This window comes from Neomonachus schauinslandi, chromosome 3 (assembly GCF_002201575.2).
Source record: "Neomonachus schauinslandi chromosome 3, ASM220157v2, whole genome shotgun sequence".
NCBI lineage: Eukaryota > Metazoa > Chordata > Mammalia > Carnivora > Phocidae > Neomonachus > Neomonachus schauinslandi.
Genome location: NC_058405.1, coordinates 159,168,040 through 159,193,520, shown reverse-complemented (window position 1 = coordinate 159,193,520; position 25,481 = coordinate 159,168,040). Strand labels below are relative to the sequence as shown.

The following is a 25,481-nucleotide window of genomic DNA, read 5'->3' as shown; positions in this document are numbered from 1 at the left end:
TCTGGGTTTCTTTATTTCTCAGCTGTTTTCTTCCCTTATTTTCTTCCCCTTACTATCTCTTCTTTGCTCTACTCAGCCCCATGGTTCCAACCACACACTGAAGAACCTAATGGATAAGAAAACACAAGTCCCCATGCCGTGCAGGGGGTAGGTAGAAAAACTGCTTAAAGAGCAAGGGGAAAAGGGCTCTCCCTTGCCCTTCTCCAGGCGAGGACCGGGTGACTTGATGAATTTTTAAACAGATACGGAGAATCCAATAACCTCACCACCCAACAATATCGATAGCTTTCTTCCCTATGCTGAAACCGTGGGCAGCACCTAGAGGAGCAGCCTTAGAGACTGCAGAGAAGGGAAAATTTACTTATATTTGTCACTGGTGCAACAGATGGCCATGTTTTCTTAGTCCAGTGATATTCAGAGGTCATAAAATAAAATGGCAATGGCAAGATAGAGGACAGTGAGCCTAGCAAATGTAGATGAGCCTAAAGCCAATAACATTAGTTAAAAGCGACTTTATTAGCTCAGAGAGGTGGAGAAAGCACCAGCTTTGAAGCCATAAATGGCTGTCTCAAACCCCAGCACCATCACCGAGGAGCTCTGTGATCTTAGGCAAGGTTCCTCCTAAAGTCTCAGGGTGTTTCGTTGTGTTTTGTTTTTAAATCCCAAAGATGAACATACCAACATCTACCTTATAAGATTGTTACAAAAATGAAAATGTCTAAAGACAAGCAAAGACAATGCCAGTATTTGTAAGGTTTGGGGGAAATGAGTACTTTCTGTAAGTAAGTAAGCTGAAATAGTCTTTTTAGGGGCAGCTGGCTGGCTCGGTCAGTAGAGCATGTGACTCTTGATCTTGGGGTTGTAAATTCAAGCCCCACATCGGGTGTGGAGATTACTTCAAAAAAATAAAATATTAAAAAAAAAAAAGAAACAGTCTTTCTAAAGGACAACTGGCAATACCTTCTTCTTCTTTTTTTTAATTTTTATTTATTTATTGAGAGAGAGAGAGAGAGCATGAGAGAGAGGAGGGTCAGAGAGAGAAGCAGACCCCCTGCTGAGCAGGGAGCCCGATGCGGGACTCGATCCTGGGACTCCAGGATCATGACCTGAACCGAAGGCAGCCGCTTAACCAACTGAGCCACCCAGGCGCCCCCTGGCAATACTTTCTAAACCAACATTCTGCTTCTAGAAATTTATCCTAAGGAACTAATAGAGCAAGTATGCAAAAATATCTACCGAATAATTGTTTATAATGGCCTCAAACTAGAAAAATACTTAAAAATCCACCAACATGAAACTGGCTAAATAAATCATGGTACACATAATGGATACTGTACATGTTAAAAAGGGTAAGAAAGATCTTTATGTATTTGACATGAAAAGATATGCAGGGTATATTAAGTGAAAATGGGTTATTGAATAACATGGATAATATTAATCCCACATACTTAAAAATACGTATTTGTGTGCATATGCTTACACATATATATGCTTAAAAATAAGAGTCTAGAGGTATATAAATCAAATGTTAACAGTGGTCATCTGATACTTGGGATTAAAAGGAAATTTCTCTTTTTCATTTTGTATTTAAGCAATCATGGATTAACAGAATAAAAAAAACACACAAAATAATCTATGTATTATGCCTATCTCGGGTTAAGGCACTTAGTAAGAGCTTAATAAATGATAGTGATCAACATCATCATCATCCAGTCAAAATCTATTTGGAAGTCCAAATTAATACAAACGCTTTTTTCTTTACTAGCCAATAAACCAGGTCTAGGCAAAAGCAGGTCCCTAGCTCTCTGAAGGATCACCACTGGTGCTGGGAGCCTTACCCATCTCACCTGTATCATTACATTTTTTTCTAATTTAAATTCAATTAGCCAACAGAGAGTATATCATTAGTTTCAGATGTAGAGTTTAGTAATTCATCAGCTGCATGTAACACCCAGTATCATTACAATTAAGGAGAAACCTGCCATCAGGGTGCGCTATGGAAAGAACACCAACTGTTTTTCATTCCTATCCAAATCTACCAGGTCTCCTGTTTTCCTTTTAAACAGCTTTCAGAATGCTAATTCTCACCACCTCACCAGTGTTTTGAGAAACATGCTGTCACTTCAGGAATAAATTCACTTCTCGGTAGCTTTTGCTGGAGAGCAGAAGACTAAGTAGGGAATGACAGGCATGAGCAGTACCATCTGGCGAATCTGGGCGAAATGCTTCTCGGTTTCTAGGAGCAGGCAGACAGCATGGAGGCTGACTCAGAAGATTTTGGCAAGGGGCCTGCCACACAAAGAAGGCTCCCAATGGGCCACTGCTCTACTGGGAACATTCACGATCGCCACTGCATGCGGGACAAATTGCAAGCCCCTCAGGGAAGACTGAGACCTCCCTCGCTGCCTACCGATCCCTGCCTCCAGAAGTGCTGCAGCACAATCCGCTACAATACAGTATGAGACCAAGTCTCAGCCTTCACTTCAAGGAGGATGAGAGACAAGCAAAAGAAATACACTTTTTGAGGCGCTTGGGTGGCTCAGTCGGCTCAGGTCATGATCCCAGAGTCCTGGGATCGAGCCCTGCATCGGGCTCCCTGCTCAGCGGGAAGCCTGCCTCCCCCTCCCCCACTCCCCCTGCTTGTGTTCCCTCTCTCGCTGTGTCTCTCTCTGTCAAATAAATAAACAAATATATAAATAAATAAATAAAATCTTTTTTAAAAAAAAGAAATACACTTTTAAAAAATGATCTTATGGGGGCGCCTGGGTGGCTCAGTCGGTTAAGCGGCTGCCTTCGGCTCGGGTCATGATCCCAGGGTCCTGGGGTCGGGCCCCGCATCGGGCTCCCTGCTCGGCGGAGAGCCTGCTTCTCCCTCTCCCTCTGTCTGCCGCTCTGCCTACTTGTGCTCTCTCTCTATCTCTGTTAAATAAATAAATAAAAATCTTTAAAAATGATCTTATGGGATCAAGTGCTGATGTTTTAAGAGATAAGAGAGAGATCGTATGGGGTTGAAATGACTAGTTTTTTATTCTATTTTTTTCTTTCTTTTTAGGAGTAAGGGGATGTCATCTGTAGAGATGTCCTCTGTAGATTTATTAAATGAGCTATAAAACAGGGACGCCTGGGTGGCTCAGTCGGTTAAGCGTCTGCCTTCGGCTCAGGTCATGATCCCAGGGTCCTGGGATTGAGTCCCGCAATGGGCTCCTTGCTCCACGGGGAGCCTGCTTCTCCCTGTGCCTGCCGCTCCCCCTGCTTGTGCTCTCTCTGACAAATAAATAAATAAAATCATTTAAAAAAATGAGGATAAAACAATATCCTAGTAACCTTTCTTCTTCCTGCTGCCAGATATTTGGTTTAACATGATTCATTATCATGGCTAGATTAATGTTTAACATAGCCTGGTTATAGTTCCACTTCAGGAATAAATAGCACATCTCTTAAAAATATATCCAAGATGATGCAGCTGATGGAGTAGGAGGTATTTACATTCAAATAAGCTAATTCATTAAATAATTAGAAACGCCAGTGGCTACATTTTAAGAGCTATTTATTTTGAGAGCTTAATCAGAACATGTAGATAAAGGAAATGGCCAACTCCAAAAATGCAACAATATGTACTTGAGTTATCAAGCATTTATAAAGAATGAATATAAAGAAAAATTGGCCTTACTTTGAAGATCAAGTTGTCCCACATTGAGTCTTTGTTCTTTACTTCTCCCATTCTGGAGCTTCAAATATAAAGAATAAGGTCATATCCCCTGTTAGTTTTTTTCGGAGGCACTTTATATCACACCTCTTTAAATATCTCAATAGAATCCTTACCAGAAAAAAAATAAAAGTATCACGTTCACAGTTAAATTATCTAAAGACGAATAGCAAGAGCAGTTAACGCCATAAATCCCATATTCTATAGCCAAAGAACAAGGCAACTCTTCTTTTTAAAAAGCGAAAATACAATGAACACGCAATATGCTAAATTAGCTTGTTAGGATGTTTGAAAACGCTCAGTAAAATCCGATGTTATGGTATTGTAGAGTTGCTATAAGAGCTCCAAGGCAGAACAAGCTGTTGGAACATCAGGTTGACATTCCACCTGATCCTTCAACACAGAGGCAATGCACGGTATGATTAGGAATGAGAGTTCTAAAGTGTTGGCGAGGATGTGGAGAAAAAGGAACTCTTGGGCACTGTTGCTGGGAATGTAAATTTGTTCGGCCACTGTGGAAAACAGTATGGAGGAGGCTCGTCAAAAAGTTAAAAATAGAAATACTATTTAATCTAGTTAATTCCACTACTGGGTACTTATCCAAAGAATATAAAACACTAATTCAAAGAGATACACGTACCCCATGTTTATTGTAGAATTATTTACAAAAGCAAAGATATGGAAGCAACCTAAGTGCCTGTCAATAAAGAACAGATATGGATAACATACGTATATATACCATATATATGTAACATATTATAAATATTGGAATGGTATATATATGGGATGTTATAGATCTGTAATGGAATATTATGTAGCCACAAAAAAGGAGGAGACTGTGCCATTTGCGACAACATGGATGGACCTAGAAAGTATTATGCTAAGTGAAATAAGTCAGACTGAAAAAGACAAATACCACTCATATGGGGAATCTTAAAAAAAAAATGAACAAGCAGAATCAGACCTATAAATACAGAGAACAAACTGATGGTTGCCAGAGGGGAGGGGGGCAGGAGGATGGGCAAAAGGGTTGAAGGCTTCCAGTTATGGAGTGACTAAGTCACAGGAATAAAAGGCACAGCATAAGGAATATAGTCAATGATATTAACTTGTATAGTGACAGATGATGTAGCTACACTTGTGGTAAACACAACATGATGTATAAACTTGTCAAACCACTATGTTGTACACCTGAAACTAAGGTAACGTTTCTGTAGCAACTATACTCAAAAAAAAAAAAAAGACAGTGGGGAGTTCTAGCCCAGACAAACCTGGCTATGAATCCTGATTCTGCCACTAAGTGTGTAAACTTGAGCAAGTTATTTAACCTCCATGTCTGTTTCTTTATCTTCAAAATGAGGATAATAATAGTAGCTATCTTAATAATTTCTTGTGAAGAGTAAATGTACACAAAGCACTTAGCACAGTGCTAGCATATTATTGTTTTTCTATAACGTCTAGTTACTGTGTTTCTATAATGCCTAGCTGCACATAAGCCACATGTGGGCTTGGTTCTTAAATATCAGCTACCAAAAAAAAAAGAAAGAAAAATCAGATACCAATTCTGAGGGCTAGAATGAAATTCATCAGAGAATGGAACCGACCCTTTCTCTTCTCAGATGACAGGTCCTTTGTAAGTACATATACCACATACTGCCAACCATCTGATAGGTTCAGCTTTCAAATGACAGTTCTCCTCTGAAGCTATCCTAGCCAAAAGAGAGAAGTATACTATTCATTAAGCTGTGTCTGTAGCTAAGTCTCTGTGTCTAACTTAAAGAAAAACATGTAAGTTGCTTTTATCACTAGTAAGTGACTTAGCCAGAGGCTGACGATACTATACAGAATTTGAAACCCCACATGGATGTGCATTCACATTTACATAGCTATTAAAGAAATACAACATCAAATCAACGCTAGATTTTAAAAAGCATTGTATTGCAGAGTGACACAACTTCTTTATTCTATAATATGTTGTGTCATGTGTCATTTAATGTCACTATAATTTTTAAAGCACTTTGCACTCTTGCATGAGTTAACATCCAGGTATTTACCTCCTAATTTTATGAGAAATTTGCTGAATCCGTATGCCACAGTGTCTGCTTACTAAACAAATTAATGATCAGTGTCATAGATCAATACAGCAAACTAAAGGAGAAATTTAAATACAGAGCACATGGGTTCCCAATAGCCTCATAGACAGTGAATATAATTACTTTCATCAACAAAATAGAAAGACAATAGTAAAAATATGGCAAGCTTTTAACCAAGAGTGACAGTGTAACTTATATTAGATATACAATAGTAGAAAAAGCTCAGAAAATCTGGATCTGAATCCTAAATCAATTTTGCTTCATGACCTAATATCACAGAGATTCAGAAGGAAAAAAGGAAGTATATTTGATTCTTTAAAAAAATGACAGATAAGCCATGGCATGACTGGTATGTAGCTTATTAAATATACCATGGTATAGAAGAAGGAGTGTGGACTGGGCCCAGTTCTGGTGTTTCGTAGAGGTGGGCAATCACCTGATGTACTTTAGGCCTAAATTTCCTTATTTGTTCGATAAGGCAGTTGGACAATATAATCCCTAATACTCATTTTAGCTCTGAAATTCTATTGCTCAGGGTTATCTCTCACAGCTCACATTCTTCATAAAACTATTTCTATTACTAGGGTAGTTAATGTTTTCCTCACACATGTTTATGAAAGCTTTTATAATTTAACCATGAAATTGCACTGTGACCTAAGGCCTGACTACAAATTCCACATATCTTTATGTGGATGAGGATATTATACTAGGATTAACTTCTTGAGATAAAAAACTAACCAAGAACAATTATGGTAATACTTTGCACCATTTAATAACACAACAACCAGAAGGGACCATGTGATATTTATGGTCACAAATCACTCACTCAGTAATATAACTCAATAACAAAAACACTAATGCTGAAATCGTTAAATTCAATAACAAGAAAATGCACAGAGAGGTAAATATAAGGATATTTATTTTGAATCATTGTAGTAACAAAAGACTGGAAATGATCTAAATACACAAACAGAAGAAAGGGCTATACACACTGTGATACATTCAGAAAGTAGAATCATATGCACCCATTAAAAACAATGACTAAATAGAGGTGGTCCCAAATGATTCATATGGAACAATTTCCAAGAATTCTCAGCTCAGGACAATGGGCACAGTGTTCTACCATTTGTACAAAAAGAAAAAATCAAAAGTGAAATACGATATGTGCATAGACTATCTCTGGATGTTTACAGAAGAAAATGGTTAACAACAACTGCCTGTGGGGAAAGGAACTGAGGTAAGAGAAAACGTACTTTAAAAATTCTTTTATTACATCTTGAAATTTTTGTTCATGAGTATGTCCTACTTATTTATATTTAAAAAGCTAAATTTTCTAAAGAACAAATGAACAATGAAAAAAATGTTCAGTTGTATGTGTAGATACACAAACATGCATAGAGAAAAGACTAGAAGGAAATTTGCCAAGATATTAACAGTGGTTATCTTTACATAGTAGGATAGAAGTGATTTATTTTACGTCTTTTATATTTCTCTGTATTTTCCAAATTCTTTCAATGAACACAGGTTAGCTTTGTAATCATAAGAAGGTATACATATTTTTTCAAATGCACATTTCTATCACATTTTTTCAGACATTAAATGAAATACATGCTGTGAGAATATGTATATTTTTATCAAAGTTCTGAAACCGTTTCTGGAATTCTGTACATTTGCTCCAGACTCACCCTTAAGTTACATGAAGGATCCTTAAGACTCAAATTTGGGAATGATGCCTGGAGTGCATTTATATAACTTGTCCCAGCTCCTTGAGCTGTAAGCAGAAGAAAGGTATTGACTTAAGATTTACAAGTTATTGTCAAATGAATAGTCAACAATGGCTCAGTTCAGAGTCAGTCATCCACCTTCCAAAATACCCTAAACTTTACTAAATTCAAAATATCAGCTCAGATGATTCTCCCACTGTCATTAAGAAAGGACTAAAAATGCCACACCAACCCTTGATCTTTTATCGGTCATCTAGGGGGAGGGGGGTCTGTAGATCCCTGGGTCTCAGACATGCCCTTTAGGCTGTGACTCTATGGAGGCGGTGGACTGCTAACAGAGCCCATGCTGAGGCTGAGTCTAAAAGACAATGGGGGAAGGGTGGCATGAGACAGAAGGCCACTGTGAGTCTGGTCCCCTTTATGGAGGGAGCAAAGGTACCCTTTCCCATGAGGAGGTTTTGTGAAACTCAGGACACACAGGGCAGCTAGGGGATCCCAGTGACAGGATGCCACCCAGAAGATGGGGTTCAGGCCCAAGACTGGAGCAAGACAGTAGGGCTCGGGATGCACTCAAAAGCCCTGCATGTCCACAATGCGGCCAGCCTGTGCAGAAAATGTGGGTGCAGATGATTTCCTGAAGGCTAGAATGTTAAGAACTTCTTGGCAGCGTTTTGCAGAGGGCTGAGGCTCTGTGATCATAGGTATGGGGTGACGAAGTCAGCAGATCTGGGATACGAAAGATGGAAAGGGATGTGATCTCTAGCCACAGGCTCGTGGGGGCTGTTGACCCTCGGGTTGTGTCCCCTCCACTCATCCAACAAATCAGTCTTTACCAACTGAACCTAGGATACACAGGGTACTTTCCTTAGGCCAGAGAGAGGCCTACTTACCTGACTGCTTGTATTTCTGGATTTTTGTCTTCAGGTCTACTCTGTGGATGTTCTTCAGGCATTTCTCTAGTAATTCCAATTGATCTGGAGCAATCAGATTAAGTTTCTCTAATTCGATCACGAGATCTAGGAAACTCTGCGAGAGCAACCAACAAGAAAAAATGTCAGTAAGGCTGACTCTTAAGCCCCAAACGCAAACCTCAGGCTGGGTGATTTGTAACCACAAGAAAATGTGACAAGGGGAGCCCCTTCCATGATCTTCAGTGATCCTAAACCAGACCTCTCTGGTTTATAGTCCCTCCAAGGCCAGGAGGAAATTACACTCCTGGATTTTATCGAGAAAGAGGTGGTCAAGTCTTTTGGTGGACAACCTGTACCTAGGTTGGGGATAGACACACGGGCCATTTTATGTCATCAAGAAGTACCACGATCCATATATACAATGGAATATTACTCAGCCATCAGAAAGGATGAATACCCAACTTTTACATCAACATGGATGGGACTGGAGGAGATTATGCTAAGTGAAATAAGTCAAGCAGAGAAAGTCAATTATCATATGGTTTCACTTATCTGTAGAACATAAGGAATAGCATGGAGGACATTAGGAGAAGGAAGGGAAAAATGAAGGGGGGGAAATCGGAGGGGGAGAGGAACCATGAGAGACTATGGACTCCGGAAATCAAACTGAGGGTTTCAGAGGGGAGGGGGGTGAGGGGATGGGGTAGCCTGGTGTGGGTATTAAGGAGGGCACGTATTGCATGGAGCATTGGGTGTTATATGCAAACAATGAATCATGGAAAACTACATCAAAAACTAATGATGTAATGTATGGTGACTAACATAACATAAAAAAAAAAAGTACCATTCTTCCAAAAGGCCCGGCTGAAATTATACTGAAAAGCTCTAAGGGCTTTCCTAAAAAAGGAAGAGAGAAGATAGCTGGGGGCAAGTTTCTATTAGAAAAATCCCAATGATGTAATTCTGAAGTTCCTAAAATATTTTAGTCAATGCTGGACGTTCCAACTCATTCTGACTCAGGAGGTCTGAGGAGGCAAAATTTAAAAGTTAGGGTATATTGCTACTCACTTGCCCTGGACCAAAGAGATTAGGAAAGAACTACATTTCAGAAATAGGCTTTGCTTTGGGTTTTATTTCCCTTCAGTTTAACATTTGATTACTGAGGCTCTATTTTTGATTTTTTTTTTTTTAATAATCATCATCAAGAAATTGATATAAATGACTGGCAGATAAGTTGATTTGGGGACACCAAATAGAAGTTCTATTTTTTCATTTTCCTTCCCATTTGATGCATCTGATGGTTGGGGGTGCATCCAGTCACCCTATCTGCCTAGGTTTCGGGAACCAAACTCCAATGATTAAAGAGCAAGAGGAAATTCTCAAGCCACACCTCACCAGAGTCCTCAAAGGCAGGTCCTGTAAGAACGTATTTTCACAATCTAGAGACCTGAGACTTTCCGGGCCTGTCCTTAGGTCAGGAGTATCACATGGGGCCAGGAGGAATTTAAATACTTTGCCAGCAATTACAACATCCCTGAGATCTTGACTGCTACCCAGCTTCCAACCCTGAATCTCTGTTTTTGCCATTCCCTGGATACATGAGTCACAAGTACCTTCCCCCACCTCATCTCCACACGGAGCCCAGTGACTTCACCCTGGCCTTGAGCTAGCTGGGGGAAAATAGATGCCGTCGGGAGTGGACCCGTACTTCCCACCTGTTTGCCCTCAGTGTGAGCAGATGGGACTTCCAAACCCTCCCAGATGGTCTGTCAAACGGGGGAGAGAAACTGATACCTAAATCAGCCCTCTGACTTTTACAGAAATAAGAATAAAATACGAGGGGGGCGCCTGGGTGGCTCAGTCGTTAAGCGTCTGCCTTCGGCTCAGGTCATGATCCCGGAGTCCTGGGATCGAGCCCCGCATCGGGCTCCCTGCTCAGCGGGAAGCCTGCTTCTCCCTCTCCCGCTCCTCCTGCTTGTGTTCCCTCTCTCGCTGTGTCTCTCTCTCTCAAATAAATAAATAAAATCTTTAAAAAAAAAAAAAAAGAATAAAATACAAGGATGAGAGAAACACCCAAGGCCACCCTATTTCCTCTCAATTGAGAAACCAATTCTCTTCTTATCAATGTTATTAAGAAACAGACCTTTCTCTTCTCGCTTCCTACCTTCACCCCCAGCTTGGGCCTCCCTCTTCAAGGACCCACGTCCCTCTCTTCACACCCTAGAGATCACCCCCCACCTTCTGATAGGCTCTTGGGAACATGAACCAAGAAAAAGAAAACTCACCTTATCCTTGGCTACCTTTTCTCGGCCAGTATAATCCCTCATGAGGAAAAATAATGAGGACAGATCAGATTTTTCCAAATTACCACCAATCTCTGTCATCAGCACCCTGTAAACCAGACAAGTTATTTTCAGTAAATTCAGATACCATCCTAGTGAGAAAAACAAGAGCCGATGCCTCCGCTGTGCCAATAATTGGTTAAAAGGCTAGTTCAGGCCCCCATCTGATATACACCCCCATAAAACAGAAAGCCTAGGCCTCCTCACGAAGATATCTTAACAAAACTCAAAAAGGAAATTCATCCTTCCCCTACTTTCAATAGGAAACAGTACCTTTCTTTCCAACTAACTGCTCTAAAAACAACTCAGAGAATGAAAACTTCCCTAAAGAATCCCCTATTTCCCCCAGATGTTATGATGATATAAGTGAAGAACATATATGACTAAGATGGAAGACAGAAATAGAATTCGAAGTGATCTTGTCTTCTCTGTTTTACAAGCTCCCAGGGGATGCTGACACTGCAGACCCAGGGACCATACTTTGAGTCACAAGCTTCTAAAGCAAAGTTATACCTGGGATGTCCTGGCCCACTCTCGAACTCAAAGGGTGAAAGGCATCTAGAGCCTGGGGACTGGGGACTGTGACCACAGATGTCTTTGTCTAGAAAGCTCTTCCTGATTCAGTCACCTCTGCTCCAGCGGGAGCCACCATCACGCTTTATCTGGGCTCCCAGGACACCTGTGGTTGGCATTATTGCCTGGACATTGTCATTACTGCTTAGAAGGCTGTTTTCCCAATTATGCTCTCAAATTCTTGAGGACAGAAGATGCTTCGTTCATTTTGCTCTAGCGCTTACCAAACACCTGGTATATGTTGACCCAAAAGAAAGGCCACTGAACAGATGCATCGATGAATCTAGCATCCCACTACCCAGCCTCTCTGCCCAGAGGCCCTGAGGAACTGTCTACACTCACCATAGCAAGGAGATAGGAAATGGAGAGTGCCCTAACCTATTCACTGAAACCCACTGCCTCTGAACATTTAAGAACATTACTGACATCACATGATAGCTGAGGAGGTGGAAGATGATCGAGAATAACTACAATAATAATGAACCCCTGCATTTGTAGATGGCTTCACAGTTTTAAAAGTACTCCACATACTAAATTATTACAATTACACCAACAAACTTGTGAAATCAGGTTTCACTATTTTTAGCTTTACAAGTAGGAAAAGGAAGTCCCAGGCAATATTAGTGGCTGGCTCAGCCTTTGTGGCCTGTAACTGGTAGTTCTGGGACTTGAAACAGGCCTCTAGACCTCAAGTTTCACTTTCCAAGGCCTATGCTCCTTTCAACTCTCCTTAAAATAGTTCTTGATAATACACATCTTCTTCAAATTATGCATCATTGATATAACTTAAGGCTGGTGGTCTGGAGAAAAAGGAACCATTAATTTAAGGTTACAAGGTATCTTCCTTTCTCCAGAAATGCAGCCTTTCTTGGGGCTGCTGTAATCCCCTGAACCTCCAAGAGAGTAGTATGTAAGCAGGAGGAAGGAAAAACTCAAAGACGGTCTGAACTAAAGGGGACTCCAGGGACCATTCCTCTCTGAACTGAAGGGGGCCTACAGCTGGTTAATCGATGTTCGTTCTGCACCCCTGGCCCATCGAGCCTCTGGGGGCAAGGACCTCACTGGAACTCACAGAAAGGGAGCCCACCTCACTAACCTCCTCAGCAGGGGAAAGGCCAAAGGGGACTCAGGAGGGATCACAGAGCTCTACAAAGGTCAGGAAGACCACCGTCAGACTTGTTATTTCCTTTCTCAGAATCTGGCAGTCTGACATCACAGAAAATAAGCCAGGAAAGACCACCGCAGATCTCACAGTCAGAGGATGGCAAGAATTACTAGCTCTTAGTCATTCTTATCTAGATCATTCTATCCATCATGCTACCCAGCCCTTCCACTTTCTTTATGATCTTCTATCCAATTACTTAAACAAACATGTTCTAAGAATTCAAAGACTTCAAAGGAATGAAGTAACATCATAAGGCAGTTGAATCTATGGGTAAAGGTAACATCACTGCTTTTTCTTACTGTCCTCATTTCTGTTGTTCATAAGCCTAGACCACCTCCCTCCCTCCCACCAGGTCCAGCCTTGGGAATTGCTGATGAATTACCTATAGTCCGAAATAAGGCGAGGGTGCCTGAGCAAGTGGGCCTCCACTGCCTTTCTGTCCATCTTGAAGATCCGCTTGAGCAAGTCAAACCGCCTCACTCTGTAGAGCAGCTCGGCCAAGCCCATGGCAGACAGCATTCCTCTCTCACTTAAAATATCCAGAAGGTCCCTGACATTAAGCGGAGCAACATCTGCAGCCACATCCCGGCACAAAAAAAGAAGCATTTTCTTCTCGTCTTCATCAAGTGCCTCTTCAACCTGATGAATGACCTCAGTAGACATCCTGCACAGTGTCCTTCCAAAACACTGCAGTAATAAAACTCCACTCTAGTCAATAAAAGGCCATGAGGCTGCTGTCTTGATTTATGATGGTTTTCTTCATTTCTTTCAAAGTCCTTTCCTACGGAGTTCTGTGGTTAAAAGGGAATTTTTAAAATCCTCTTATCAAAGTAACTTATGTCTCAAATTCAAGGTAGAGGCTCTTCCTTGCTTGCTGGTCTCTCTAACCTAGAAGATTAAATTTACATTGTTAAGTTTATAGAAGGTAGACAAAGCAACTGATCGAAAAACCAAGACAGACAAAGAAGATAACCTACATTTTAAAGGAAGTGAAACCAGAAACAAATCATCTCCCAAAAATCCCGCAGGCTTTATCAGAATTTATGAGACTGTCAAATATGGTAAGAAGAAAATCACAAGGAGAGAGTTAATAAATAAATGGCATATAAGCTTGGTGGGAGGAAGAAGAAAAAGCCCAATGACTAAGCAGCTAAATGGACCAGAAAAACTGGTGTCACAGGGTTAACTCCCACTTGAAGTGACACCAACCAGGTAGGTTTGAACAAATACGGGTCTTGACAAGAGACCTTCTGCAGGGTATCAGAACTACTCCACCTCTTTTCTCCCAGTTGTCTCCTACTCTAAAACCCCTCATAAGCAGACATCTCTGCACCCATCCTCCCAGAGTCCCGGGTCCTTTTCACAACTTCATCAGGAATGCTCATTGGACCTGCCCCCTTGCCTTGTCAAGTTTTGATCACGGCTTCAGACCCTGAGCCCGTGGAAGTGCTAGGGGCCCCTTACTCTCAATACACTGCTTCAGGTCAGCAATCATCACAGGAGTTCCTGATGGTATCCGTGGAAGGAAGGAAGGAGGACAGAAAATCTAGGGAAAGTTCTTGGTCTCAGGGCTGGACTGGGGTGGGAGCAATGGGAGGGAATGCCATAAATGTATTCTTAATTGTTTCCATTGAAACTCAACCTATTCTTGTTTAAAATTTAAGGTGCAAATGGCAGGTGCTGTCTATTCTATTCTAAAGTTTCATAGCAACAAATAAATAAGTAAGTAAATAAAATTTCATGGCTGTATTTTATGTTAAATAAACTCTTGTGTTCTGAGACAGTACCTTGTCTATTTCTATTAGAGAACATTTAAGGTTAAAAGTTAATCTTAGCAAAAAAAATAATTGGAAACAGAACCCCACTGTAAGTCGCTGTTACTATGTATTTGTGTACAAGTGTATTTATATATTTATTGAGCTATATTTAAGAAAGGAACACTGAAGCTATTTTATTTATTTATGTACAATTCCAGCCCACAATAGGTTTGAGGCATCTTAAATAGCAACACTAAATACAAGAAAATTTTCATATGAGACGAGGGGGAAAAATTAGTTTAAAAAACCATTAAGTTAGAAAGTCGAAATGGGGTGGAAGGATAGAGAAGACAAAGCAAATATGCAGGCCAAAAGGCCTAAACAGATTTTAGCAGACTGTGACTTTGTCCCTGAGTTTCCTAACAGTCAAAGCAAAAAGGGGTATAAGGGACATTAAATAGTTTTTGCTGTCAAAGACAAAAAGACAAAATAGATTCTTAGAGTAAGCACAATTTCCTAGAGATCCAGAGTTCCCCATCAATGAAAATATTAATAAGCATTTTAGGGTCTGAAAGTAACAAAATCAAATTTATTTTAAATTTTATTTCATTTTTCAAAAATTTTAAATATTTTATTTTAAAGTAGATCATTCATTTATATCTTTCACACTGGCCTTCCCACAATCAGGCTAAATGGTGAGTTCTTAATAAAAATAGACATTTTACCTTATGTATACTTGCTAATCAGTATTGGTGTGTCTATGCCAATCCCATGCCCATTCATCCAAACCTCACTTAAATACAGCCATTATGAATAACTGGAGAAATGGAATTTACTAAATGACTGCTCAATGAAAGTAGAAAAACTGGCACTCAGACTTTTTTTTTTTAACCTGAAAGCTTAATAACAATTTTACACATTCCAGAGACCCTAAATTTATACTTTATTCACAGGCTAACAATACTTTAACCTAAGCACTAGTTTCCATGGAAGGAAGTCAAGTACTTATTCTATTGACTAAAAGTCACAATTTTGTTAGTAGTTGTTATAAATCAACCTATAAAATATTCATACCCACTAAAAGGTATAAAATAAGTAAGAGAAGAATAAATGAGATGTTATCCAAACTCACAAGACTTATCTGAAAAAGAACCAATGAGAAATCAAATGTTCAATTCCCTATTTTTATTTATTTTTTTAATATTATTTATTTATTTGAGAGAGAGAGCATGTGCACAAGCAGGGGGGAGTGGCAGAGGGAGAGGGAGAAGCAGACTCCCTGCCGAGCAGGGAGCCCACCTCACCGCAGTGGGGCTCCATCCCAGGACCCTGGGATCATGACCTCAGCAGAAGGCAGATGCTTAACCAACTGAGCCACCCAGGCACCCCTAAAATTCCCTATTTTTAAAAACAGTAGCCAACCTTTATGATTTGTAGTCATCAATGATATAACAACGCCATCAAGAAGTTAACAACATTAGATAATCATTTTTTAAAAAATTATCTGCTCAAAAAAAAAAAAATCATCTGCTCAGTTCATTCCCTCCAACCATTATACCAGGACTTTCTGCCAGTCACGCACACTCAGCAAGAGAACTGGCATGCCGTCTTCCCTCTGTCCTAATGGAGGTATAGTTTGGCAGCAAAATCCAAATTACTCAGTGGTAGCATCTGGCATATTCAGAAAAAATTATCAAAAGGAAAACTACAGATCCCGTGCTGAGTCAGTCCAACCTGCAGCAAAATACCAGTATACATGTTAGGGTGCTGTTGAGGCAGTTAATTGTAGCTAAAGGTGACAGGCACTTGAGAAAGGGAAGCATGAAAGGGAGAAGTAGGGTTAGGGTCCAAGTAATCACTACTTTGTTGGGGTTTCTTTTTTTTTTTTTTTAAGATTTTATTTATTTATTCATGAGAGACAGAGAGAGAGAGAGAGAGAAGCAGAGGGAGAAGCAGGCTCCCAAGGAGCAGGGAGCCTGATGCGGGACTCGATCCCAGGACCCTGGGATCATGACCTGAGCCGAAGGCAGACGCTTAACCGTCTGAGCCACCCAGGCGCCCCTTGTTGGGGTTTCTTTTAATCCCAAATCAAGCATTAACATAAAAATCACTCTCAAGCTAGGGAAGCCTATAAGACCTTCAGAGGCAAACCCAAAACCACCCCTATAAGGCTACCTTCACAACCCAGGGCATAGAAGACATCCATTCTGCTGGAGGCAAGTTCATGCTTAAAAACTGCCACACACAAAAATAAAAATCACCATGACAGTAGACAACACAAATAAAATTCACATCTGAGGAACCTACATCTGAAAGAATTTAAATAAATATGAAAACTTTCAAGAAAATAAGGAAAATTTTTGCAATAGACCAAATCAATACTTCTGAATCAGTGACAGTTTTACCCCTAAGGGGACATTTGATAATGTCTTGAGACATTTTTGGTCATCAGGCCAGGGATGCTGCTAAACATCCCTCAATGTACATCCTCCACAACAAAGAATTACCAACTGCAGACACCAATAGTGCCAAGATTAAGAAACCCTGCACTAGATAATCTGAAAAAACTGGATATAATAGACACTCACATGAATTTATAAATTTAATAGCAGTCCAATCAAAAATTAAAAAATAATTTGCCATGGACTGTGGCAAGCTGATTTTAAACCTATGTGAAGGAGGAGAAGGTCCAAGAATAGCCAATACAAGTTTTAAGAACAACCAGTTGCAGGAAGTTGCCTTACCAGATATCAAGATTTTATACAAATGTAATACGGCACCAGGGTATATAATAAAGCAACCAATAACCAGGTGAGAACTCAGAAATCAATCCACACACAGATGACTGAGGGGTCCTGCCAATCAATAGAGAAAGGACCAGAAATGTCCAGAAATGGTGCTGGGACAACTGGTTATTCAATACATATAGGCAGGAAATTGGGATCCTTTCCTCACATCATTTATAAGTCAATTCCACTTGTACTAAAGTCCTGGATATAAAAGTCTAAATGAAAATCTATAACCTCCAATTACAAAAAGATTTTGTAAGACATAAAAAGCAGGCATCCTTTTAAAAATGAAAGAGAGTAAGCACAGACAGAGAAGACAAATGCATCATATTTACTTAACAAAGAATTTGTATCCAGAACATAGACAGCACTTCTGCAGGGTCGCCTGGCTGGCTCCATCAATAGAGCATGTGGCTCTTGATCCAGGGTTGTGGGTTTAAGCCCCACATTGGGTGTAAAGATTACTTAAAAATAAAATCTTTAAAAAAAAGAAAAGAAAGAAAGAAAGCATTTCTGCAAATCAATAAGACAAGCAACTCAAAGGAAAAATAGGCAACAGGTACTTCCCAGAAGAAAAAACCCAAATAGCTACTAACGATATGAAAAGATGTTTGAGCCATAATAGTAGTCAGAGAAATGCAAATTTAAAGTACAATGAGGTATTATTTCACATCAGTTAAATGCTAGTATCTGTTACCAAATGTCAGAGAAATAAAGAATCTCCAATGTTACTGGAGGAATCATAAAGTAGTATGACTACTTTGAAGAACAATTTGGCAATATCTGATAAAGATTAAAACATACATTAAGACATGAAGATTTCATTCCTATGTAAATATCCCTTAAAAACTCTCAGACAGGTATACCAAGGCATATACACAATGTTTCTAGCAGCAGTAGATGTTATAGCAAAAAAAAAAAAAGGAAACCATCAACCATCTAAAAGGCTATCAAGAAGAGACTGAATAAAATATTATAATCCTTTAATGAAACACTATACAGCCCTGAAAATGACTGAACTAGAACTACATGAATCTCACAAACAAAACACAAAACAACAAATATTTTTGCTGAAGCAGAAAGCAAGTTGCTAAAGCATACATACCATACAATTAATTTACATTAAAATCCTAAATGTTAAAAATAATAACCATATATTGTTTAGCAATGTGTGTGTGTAGTAAAAATATGAAAAAACACACAGTAATAATAAATACTGAATTCAGAACAGTGGTTTCCATTACAGCATGAACAGAATGTGACTAGATAAAAATGCACAGGGGAAATGACTGAACTTGTAACATTTTACTTTATAGGCCGAGAAATAGGTATACAGATGTCAAAATAAATGTACATTATACCACATTCTCTGACCTCAGTACAATAAAATTAAAAAACAATAATAAACCAAAGGGGAACCCTGTAGGTTTTCTTTTTTTTTTTAAGATTTTATTTATTTGAGAGAGAGAAAGAGAACGTAAGTGGGGAGGGGCAGAGGAAGATGAAGAAGCAGATTTCCCGCTGAGCAGGAAGCCGGACAGGGGGCTTGATCCTGGGACTCCAGGATCATGACCTGAGCCGAAGGCAGTCGCTTAACTGACTGAGCCGCCTTGTCATGATCCCAGGGTCCTGGGATGGAGCCCCGAAATGGGCTCCCTGCTCCGCGGGAAGCCCTGCTTCTCCCTCTCACACTCCCCCTGCTTGTGTTCCCTCTCTCGCTGTCTCTCTAGAGACAAATAAATAAATAATAAATAAATAAATAAATAAATAAATAAAATCTTTAAAAAAAGAAAGAAAGAAAGCCTAGAGGCATTCCAAAGTTATCCTCCAAAAGAACACGTCAGATTTTATTTAACATGGTTCAAAAGATGGGGTAGAGGGGGTTAGGAGGGGGTAGCAAGTACAATGAGTTCTTTAGAAGTTCTGAGAAAGGACGGTCCTTGGCACTTCCCAGCTCCCCCTCGCTGAGTTGTCTAGCTCTGCACTCCACTCTCCTCCTCAGAAGTCACTTGCTTCTCCTCCCTCTGCTGAAGGACAAAGGGGTAATCCAAGCCCAACTCTTGTTCTTTCTTGCTCTCAAATACCCACTCCTCCTGATTGATTGATATTCTGCCAGTTTTGTTTCACTCTACTGTTTTAAGCAGTTCACCTTCCCTCACCAGACAAAACTGGCATCTGGGTATGTTTTCTAAAATTTGTACAAAATCCCCCTTTTCTTTCCTCCCCTCACTGGCAAACTCTAGCTTAATAATTGTCTCCCCTTTCTTTTCCACACCCACACAAACTCTCCACAGTGCTTCAAACTTCACAAGCAAAGCAACTAAACCTAAGACCAGCTCTAGTTTCATTTCTCAAGTAGAAGTCATGGAACGGTTGCTAGTTAACACCAAACAAAGCCGATGTCATCAGCGTTAATATCCACAACACTAATAGAAGGAGCGGTGCCATGTTCTAGAAACAGAAAGCACTCCCAGTATTTTCAGTAGAAATACATTTAATATGGATGCTTACAAAACTGTTTCAAGCGTTGGATGAAAGGGTTCTTGCCTGGGCTTCTGAGAAAAGCTCCTATAGAACCCCGAAAGATCTTGTCTAAGCCAGGGCAGTGGGGAATCAGGAGGCTGTCCCTGGGAGTGCTGGGCTCACCTGCATGGAAGTGACCCAGAGATCAGAAAGCAGTCGACCATCCCACCTGCTTCCAACATCTCCAAAGCTGTGACTGGACACCATAACGCTGCTGCCCAAAACACTACCTCACCACCATCATGCTTGCCAACAGAGGAACTAAGAAAAGCAGCCAGCTATTGGCCTCTACCTCATTTCTGTTTACAAATCTTACCTGAATGCACCTAGCTGGCAGAACTTAGTTCACATCCCGGCTGTAAAGGAGTCTAGGAAATGCAATTTGTAACTTTCCATCCTCTAGACAGAGATGAGAATGGGTCCTGAGCACCAGCTGACGTTAGTCACCACAGAAGGATATTCCTTCTGTGCAATTCCTGTGGAAGGACCCCAGTGCCCGACTCATAGTAGGCATTTCATCAGTATCTGTTGAATGAATCAATGAATAAATGGAGTTTCACAAGTTGCTACCCGGTAATGACTCACTTCCTTTTCTCCCCAGACTAGACCTAGACACATGGGAACTCTCTCTGACCAGTACCTGCATTTATCTGCCCTTTGCCTCCTGACCACCAGCTCTGCAACACTTCTGGTATAGGACTGGTCCCGGCTTGCCAGGACTTTCCAATCTTAGCACCAAAAAGCCTGTGTTCTCAGGACACTCCTCAGTCCCAGGAGTCTCAGGATGGTCGGCCACCCCAGCATCCCATCTTCAGATGGTGAGCCTCCTCCACTCATACATTTAGAGTAGCAAGTCATGCTGAGGAGAGGGGGAAAAGATCGCACCAAACGCTTGTGGCTTTCAAGCTGAGCTGGCCCCTTATTGCTGCTCAGCAATTGCTTTTACAGGACCTTGGTCAGCTCCTTTCCCACCTCTGCCAGAGCTCCAGCCTTCATGGCTTTCTTGTACCTTACCACCACCCACTGGTGCCATTTCTCATAGGTCGGACTTGCCATTTATCAGGAGTAAATTCCCACAATCTTCCACCTTCCCACCACTCCCCGTGTGCCCTCCTGTCTCCATGAGCCCCTACAACTACTCTTTCGTCAACCTCTCTCTACCTCTAGCTTGTAAATACGTTCAAGTCTCTCCTCTCTTAAAAAAAATAAATAAATAAAACGAAAAATCCCTTAAGCCTGAGATCCTGAAGCCAACCACCCTTTCGCTTTATTTCCCTTCACGTAAAGCAGGAACCTCATGAAGGAAGAGTCTGCACTCAGTGCCTCAATTCCTACAACTTCAATTCACTCCTCAATTAGCTCCTACCTGAATCCTCCCTCTCACCGTATCCTTTACAAAATGACACTCAGTATGGAGCCATACTGGAACTGAGGCCAAAGAAAAATCCGTAAACTGATGCTGTGTCTATTTTAAATTTTGACAGTTTGCTCACTGTGAATTTTTTGCATGAATGTCAATTTTTTTCAAAATATTGCACTAAAAATTTCTCTTGATTATTGAATTGAGCACCCCCTTAAATGTTGTGCCTGAGTGAGTGCCTCACTCTGCACAGCCTAGTGTCCCAGTCCTGCCAACAGTGCTCTTGTAGGGGACTTGGTGACCTAGTGGCCACATCCAAGTTCACTTGGAAGTTCTCTTTTACCTGGGCACCCTATCCCATCTGATGCTGCTGATTAATCCCTACTGGAAACTGCTTTGGCTCACCTCACACCACTATATTCTACACAGTCCCTCCCTAACCTTCTGTGACTCCTCAGCACCCTCTTTCTGCACCTGTTCCTTAAATGAGGGTGTACCCTAGTATCTATCTCTCACGCAGGACTTTTCTCCTGGTCTTTCTGTTTTTCCTGCCTCTGGTCTCAACCCCTCCAAATCAATCCTCTATCAGAATGAACTTTCTGAAGTCCATGCTTGAACTAAGTCATTTTCCTAATTCAAACCTTCCAATGATTCCTCGTCTCCCATTGCAGGTTCCAATTTTCTTTGCATTCAAGGCCTCTTGTGGTCCAGCACCTGCCCTCATCTTTCATTAACACATACTTTGCACATGTGGCTTCAGCCTAACCTCAACACAGAGTTCTTTCCCACGCCTCTATGCCTTTGCCTGGACTACCCTCTTCCACTTACCTGTCCAGCAAAACCCTTCTCAGCTTTTAGGGCCAGCTGAAGCATCTCCCACTGTGTAAAGCTTTCCTGGGAAGAGTCCACACAGACTTGGCCAGTAACTTCTTTGTATCATTACAGTATGATGGACATACCTCCCTGGTACCCAGCATTGGCCCCAACAGGTGACAGTAAAATGTGGTTAACTTAAGTCAGGTTTCTCAATCTTTCTCACCAGAATGTCACTTTGCCTCCAAACCGTCTGGTATCTGAAGCACACGACATTCTTTGTAATCAATAACACAACCACCAACATGACTAATTCCCATCATACCTTAACCTCTTCAAAGACCTACTGAATCCTCCATTCTTTGTACTGCTTCTCTACCTGAAGCAAAGTCACAGTGTGGCAGGAAAACAAGCATGGCCACAGTATGAAAGCAAATGTTACTTCCCAGGACACCACCAAACTGGGGGGTGATGGAGGAGAGCCAGCTTCACCATCTGCAGGAAGCAGCCTCTAAAGCTGGAACTTTCAGGTGTCTGGAAATCCCCACTGAAACAGAAACATCAGGTCCCTCAGAGAGTCGCCCAGAAGATTGAAAGTATCAAGGAGAAGGGGTTACATGATCCTGGGCAAAAGAGGATGTGGCTATCTCACTGGAGTTCGGTGAAGTCATCCCAAACCTAAGAGAAGCCACCTTTACCTTCCATGCGTGTACAGAATTGGTGGAGGTGGGCTGTGTGGGTAACAATTCAAACAGCTAATATAATGAACCCATCTTTCCTCTTCCACCTGAGGCATTTTAAACCTAAGAGAGTGCATGAAATGCCATTTTGCACAACACTCCCCACACACACAGATATTTAAAATGAGGTTTATAAATAATCGATCTATAAATAATAGATCATCATGTGGTTCCTGATTTCTGGAATGCTGCAGATATATACTCAAACATGGTCTAGAGGACCATGTACCAAGGCTGAGCCATAAACACTTTCCAATTTGAGATGTTACTGACCATTATTATGCATCGGGAGCTAAAAATATACATTAAAACATTATTTGGCTTCACAAGCCGTGCATTTCAATTATAGCAAATTGCCCACAAGCAATAGATAATCTCAATTATAAAATGACATAAAATCGGAAGATATTTTTATGAAGTTCTTTAATGGGGCTCAGTCCCGTGACTCTCAGGGAAGCCCCCACAGATTGCAACATAACATCACCTCCAATCGCCTCCCTGGTTCATAACACTTGCATAGAGGTGGCAGAAAATGAGGGAATGAAAGAACCACAGAATGAGAAATCATCTAGACGGAGAGTAGAGTATGAATCTTCTAATTAGATACAAAAACATAAGCAGAATCACCAGGGTCAATAAAAGTAAATCCATTCAATGCAATGGCTCACTCCATCTTTTTATTTTATTTTATTTATTCATGACAGACAGAGAGAGAGGGAGAGGTAGAGGCAGAGGGAGAGGCAGGCCCCCCAAGGAGCAGGGAGCCCGATACAGGACTCGATCCCAGAACCCGAGGATCACGACCCGAGCGAAAGGCAGACGCTTAACTGACTGAACCACCCAGGCACCCCATCTTTTTTTTTTTAAGACTTTATTTATTTGAGAAAGAGAGTGAGAGAGCACAAGCAGGAGAAGAGGTATAGAGAGAGGAAGAAAGAGACTCCCTGCTGAGCAAGGAGCCTGACACAGGGCTGGAGCCCAGGACCCTGGGATCCTGACCTGAGCCAAAGGCAGACACTTAATCAACTGAGCCACCCAGGTGCCCCATGGCCCATTCCATCTTAACCAAAGTTAAATTTCTATGAGGGCAAACTTCTCCTACGTAGCCCAAGTACCTAAGAGTATTGCCCCAAGAAGACCCAACTTGTAATTTAACTCGTGACAAATAGATAACTCAATGTTCTCTGGATAGGGCTTTTCTGTCCCAACCTCTTTGCTCAAGCATTTGCCTCCCTTTGGAAAGCCCCTTCCCTCTTCCCAGTCTCTGCCTATTGAAATTCTATCCCATCTTTCAAGGCTTCTCTTCCATAAGCTTATCTTGATCCCTAAGTCAGGTCATTTCCTGCTGCTTTGTAGCACTGTTTTTACTCTCTTCTGACATTTATCTTATTCTGGTTGGGTATCTATCATATGTGGTAAGGTCCTTGAGGACAGGTAGGTTCTCGTTCATCTTCATTAGGCTATGCTGAGCCATGGCCAGGCTTACCAAGTTCACCCTCCCAAGAACTGACTGGCCATCATTACACAGCTCCAGCAGGCCCACACACGTGGGATGCCTATTCATCCTTTCGTAACCTACAATGAAGCAAGATGGAGCTGGTGTTGACATAGGTATCATACTTGAAACCCAGTTGTTAGATCCAGGAAAAAGACTGTGAAAGGAAGGTTTTGCAAATATAAGGGATAACAATGCTATTGTTTAAGAGTGGCTTACTGTGTGATTGTAAGAGGCTTGGTGAGCCTGATACAGGACTCGATCCCAGAAGCCATAAAGGGCTTCCTAGGAGCCGACAGGACCTCATCTTGAACAGGCAGAATACAATGTCTCTAGCCAACCTCGGTGGATCCCCTGGCCTTTTAACAAAAGGTCTGTCTCACTGTACCTTTAGCTAAAATTTTATCCTTTGCCATTACCATAATTTTTAAAACTCTAAGATTTATGTGTCAAGATTTTCATTTTTACCAAACCTCTAGGCCAATCCTCTGCATGTGGTATAATTCTCTCAGGATGGCCTCAAAAGTGCCTAAATTTGGGGCACCTGGGCGGCTCAGTCGTTAGGCGTCTGCCTTCAGCTCAGGTCACTATCTCAGTGTCCTGGGATCAAGCCCCGCATCGGGCTCCCTGCTCTGTGGGAGGCCTGCTTCTCCCTCTCCTGCTCCCCCTGCTTGTGTTCCCTCTCTCACTGTGTCTCTCTCTGTCAAATAAATAAATAAAATCCTTAAAAAAAAAAAAGTGCATTTAAATTTAAAGAATTATTTCCTCAAATAGGACATCATCAAAATTACTAATACCTTGTATGAGATGGTGTAAGTTTAAGACACAACTAATTGTCCATGAACAATCACTATATTCACTCATGTGACTGAAAAACAGCCATAGGACAGTGTGAAGCATTTACTGCATTCATCAATTGTTGAGGCTTCAATTTCCTCAACAACAAAAAGCAACAGGCAAAGCTGAGTTTGAGCAAGATTCCAAATTTTAATGCTTCATCAAAGCCTTAGGTCAGAGACCAGATCTTAGTTCCAAGCAGTGCAAAGGAGGGCTGTGACCTAGCCTGTTCTTTGTAGGTCATCTTTATCACCATACAACCGCAATCAGGAAAATACACAATCCTTCTCCTCAGGGATTTCATCAAAGGAATTAGATAGGGCTCAAGAAACAACTCTATCTGTCCAATTATGCCACACTAAAATAAATTATTTAGCAGACATTTCTCTGCACTGAAGCCCATCTATACAAGACTAGCTTGAAGTAAAAATTCAACCTAGCAAGTATATTTGTTCAGTTCATACAATGGATTCTCCAAGGTTGGCCCGTCAGGAGATAGTCCTGTTCAAAATCAGAAGTTGTGCATAATAATGGAGATATAAAGCCCTTGCGATTCTTCTATATAGCATTCTTTTTCCTAATTATAAAAAGCACTACTTGCATGCTATAGGTAAATCTGGAAAATGGAGAAAAGTAAAGAAGAAAATAAAAAT

At 41.0% G+C, this 25,481-nt stretch overlaps 1 protein-coding gene across 3 annotated transcripts in view; it reads right to left on the bottom strand.

Moving 5' to 3' along the window:
* CFLAR (CASP8 and FADD like apoptosis regulator) overlaps positions 1–25,481 on the bottom strand; it is a 42,519-nt gene that overhangs the window by 12,618 nt on the left and 4,420 nt on the right. For 2 of the 3 annotated variants that reach the window (XM_021703387.2, XM_021703386.2), the window contains exons 2-6: positions 12,897–13,402; positions 10,720–10,825; positions 8,414–8,549; positions 7,485–7,570; positions 3,671–3,728 (exon numbers count right to left, since the gene is read on the bottom strand). In XM_021703387.2, the coding sequence (XP_021559062.1) occupies positions 3,671–3,728; positions 7,485–7,570; positions 8,414–8,549; positions 10,720–10,825; positions 12,897–13,177 (667 nt within the window). In that variant the 5' untranslated portion in view covers positions 13,178–13,402. Of the gene's footprint in view, positions 1–3,670; positions 3,729–7,484; positions 7,571–8,413; positions 8,550–10,719; positions 10,826–12,896; positions 13,403–13,491; positions 14,369–25,481 lie in introns of those variants that run through there. The other variant, XM_021703385.1, reaches the window with a different exon arrangement.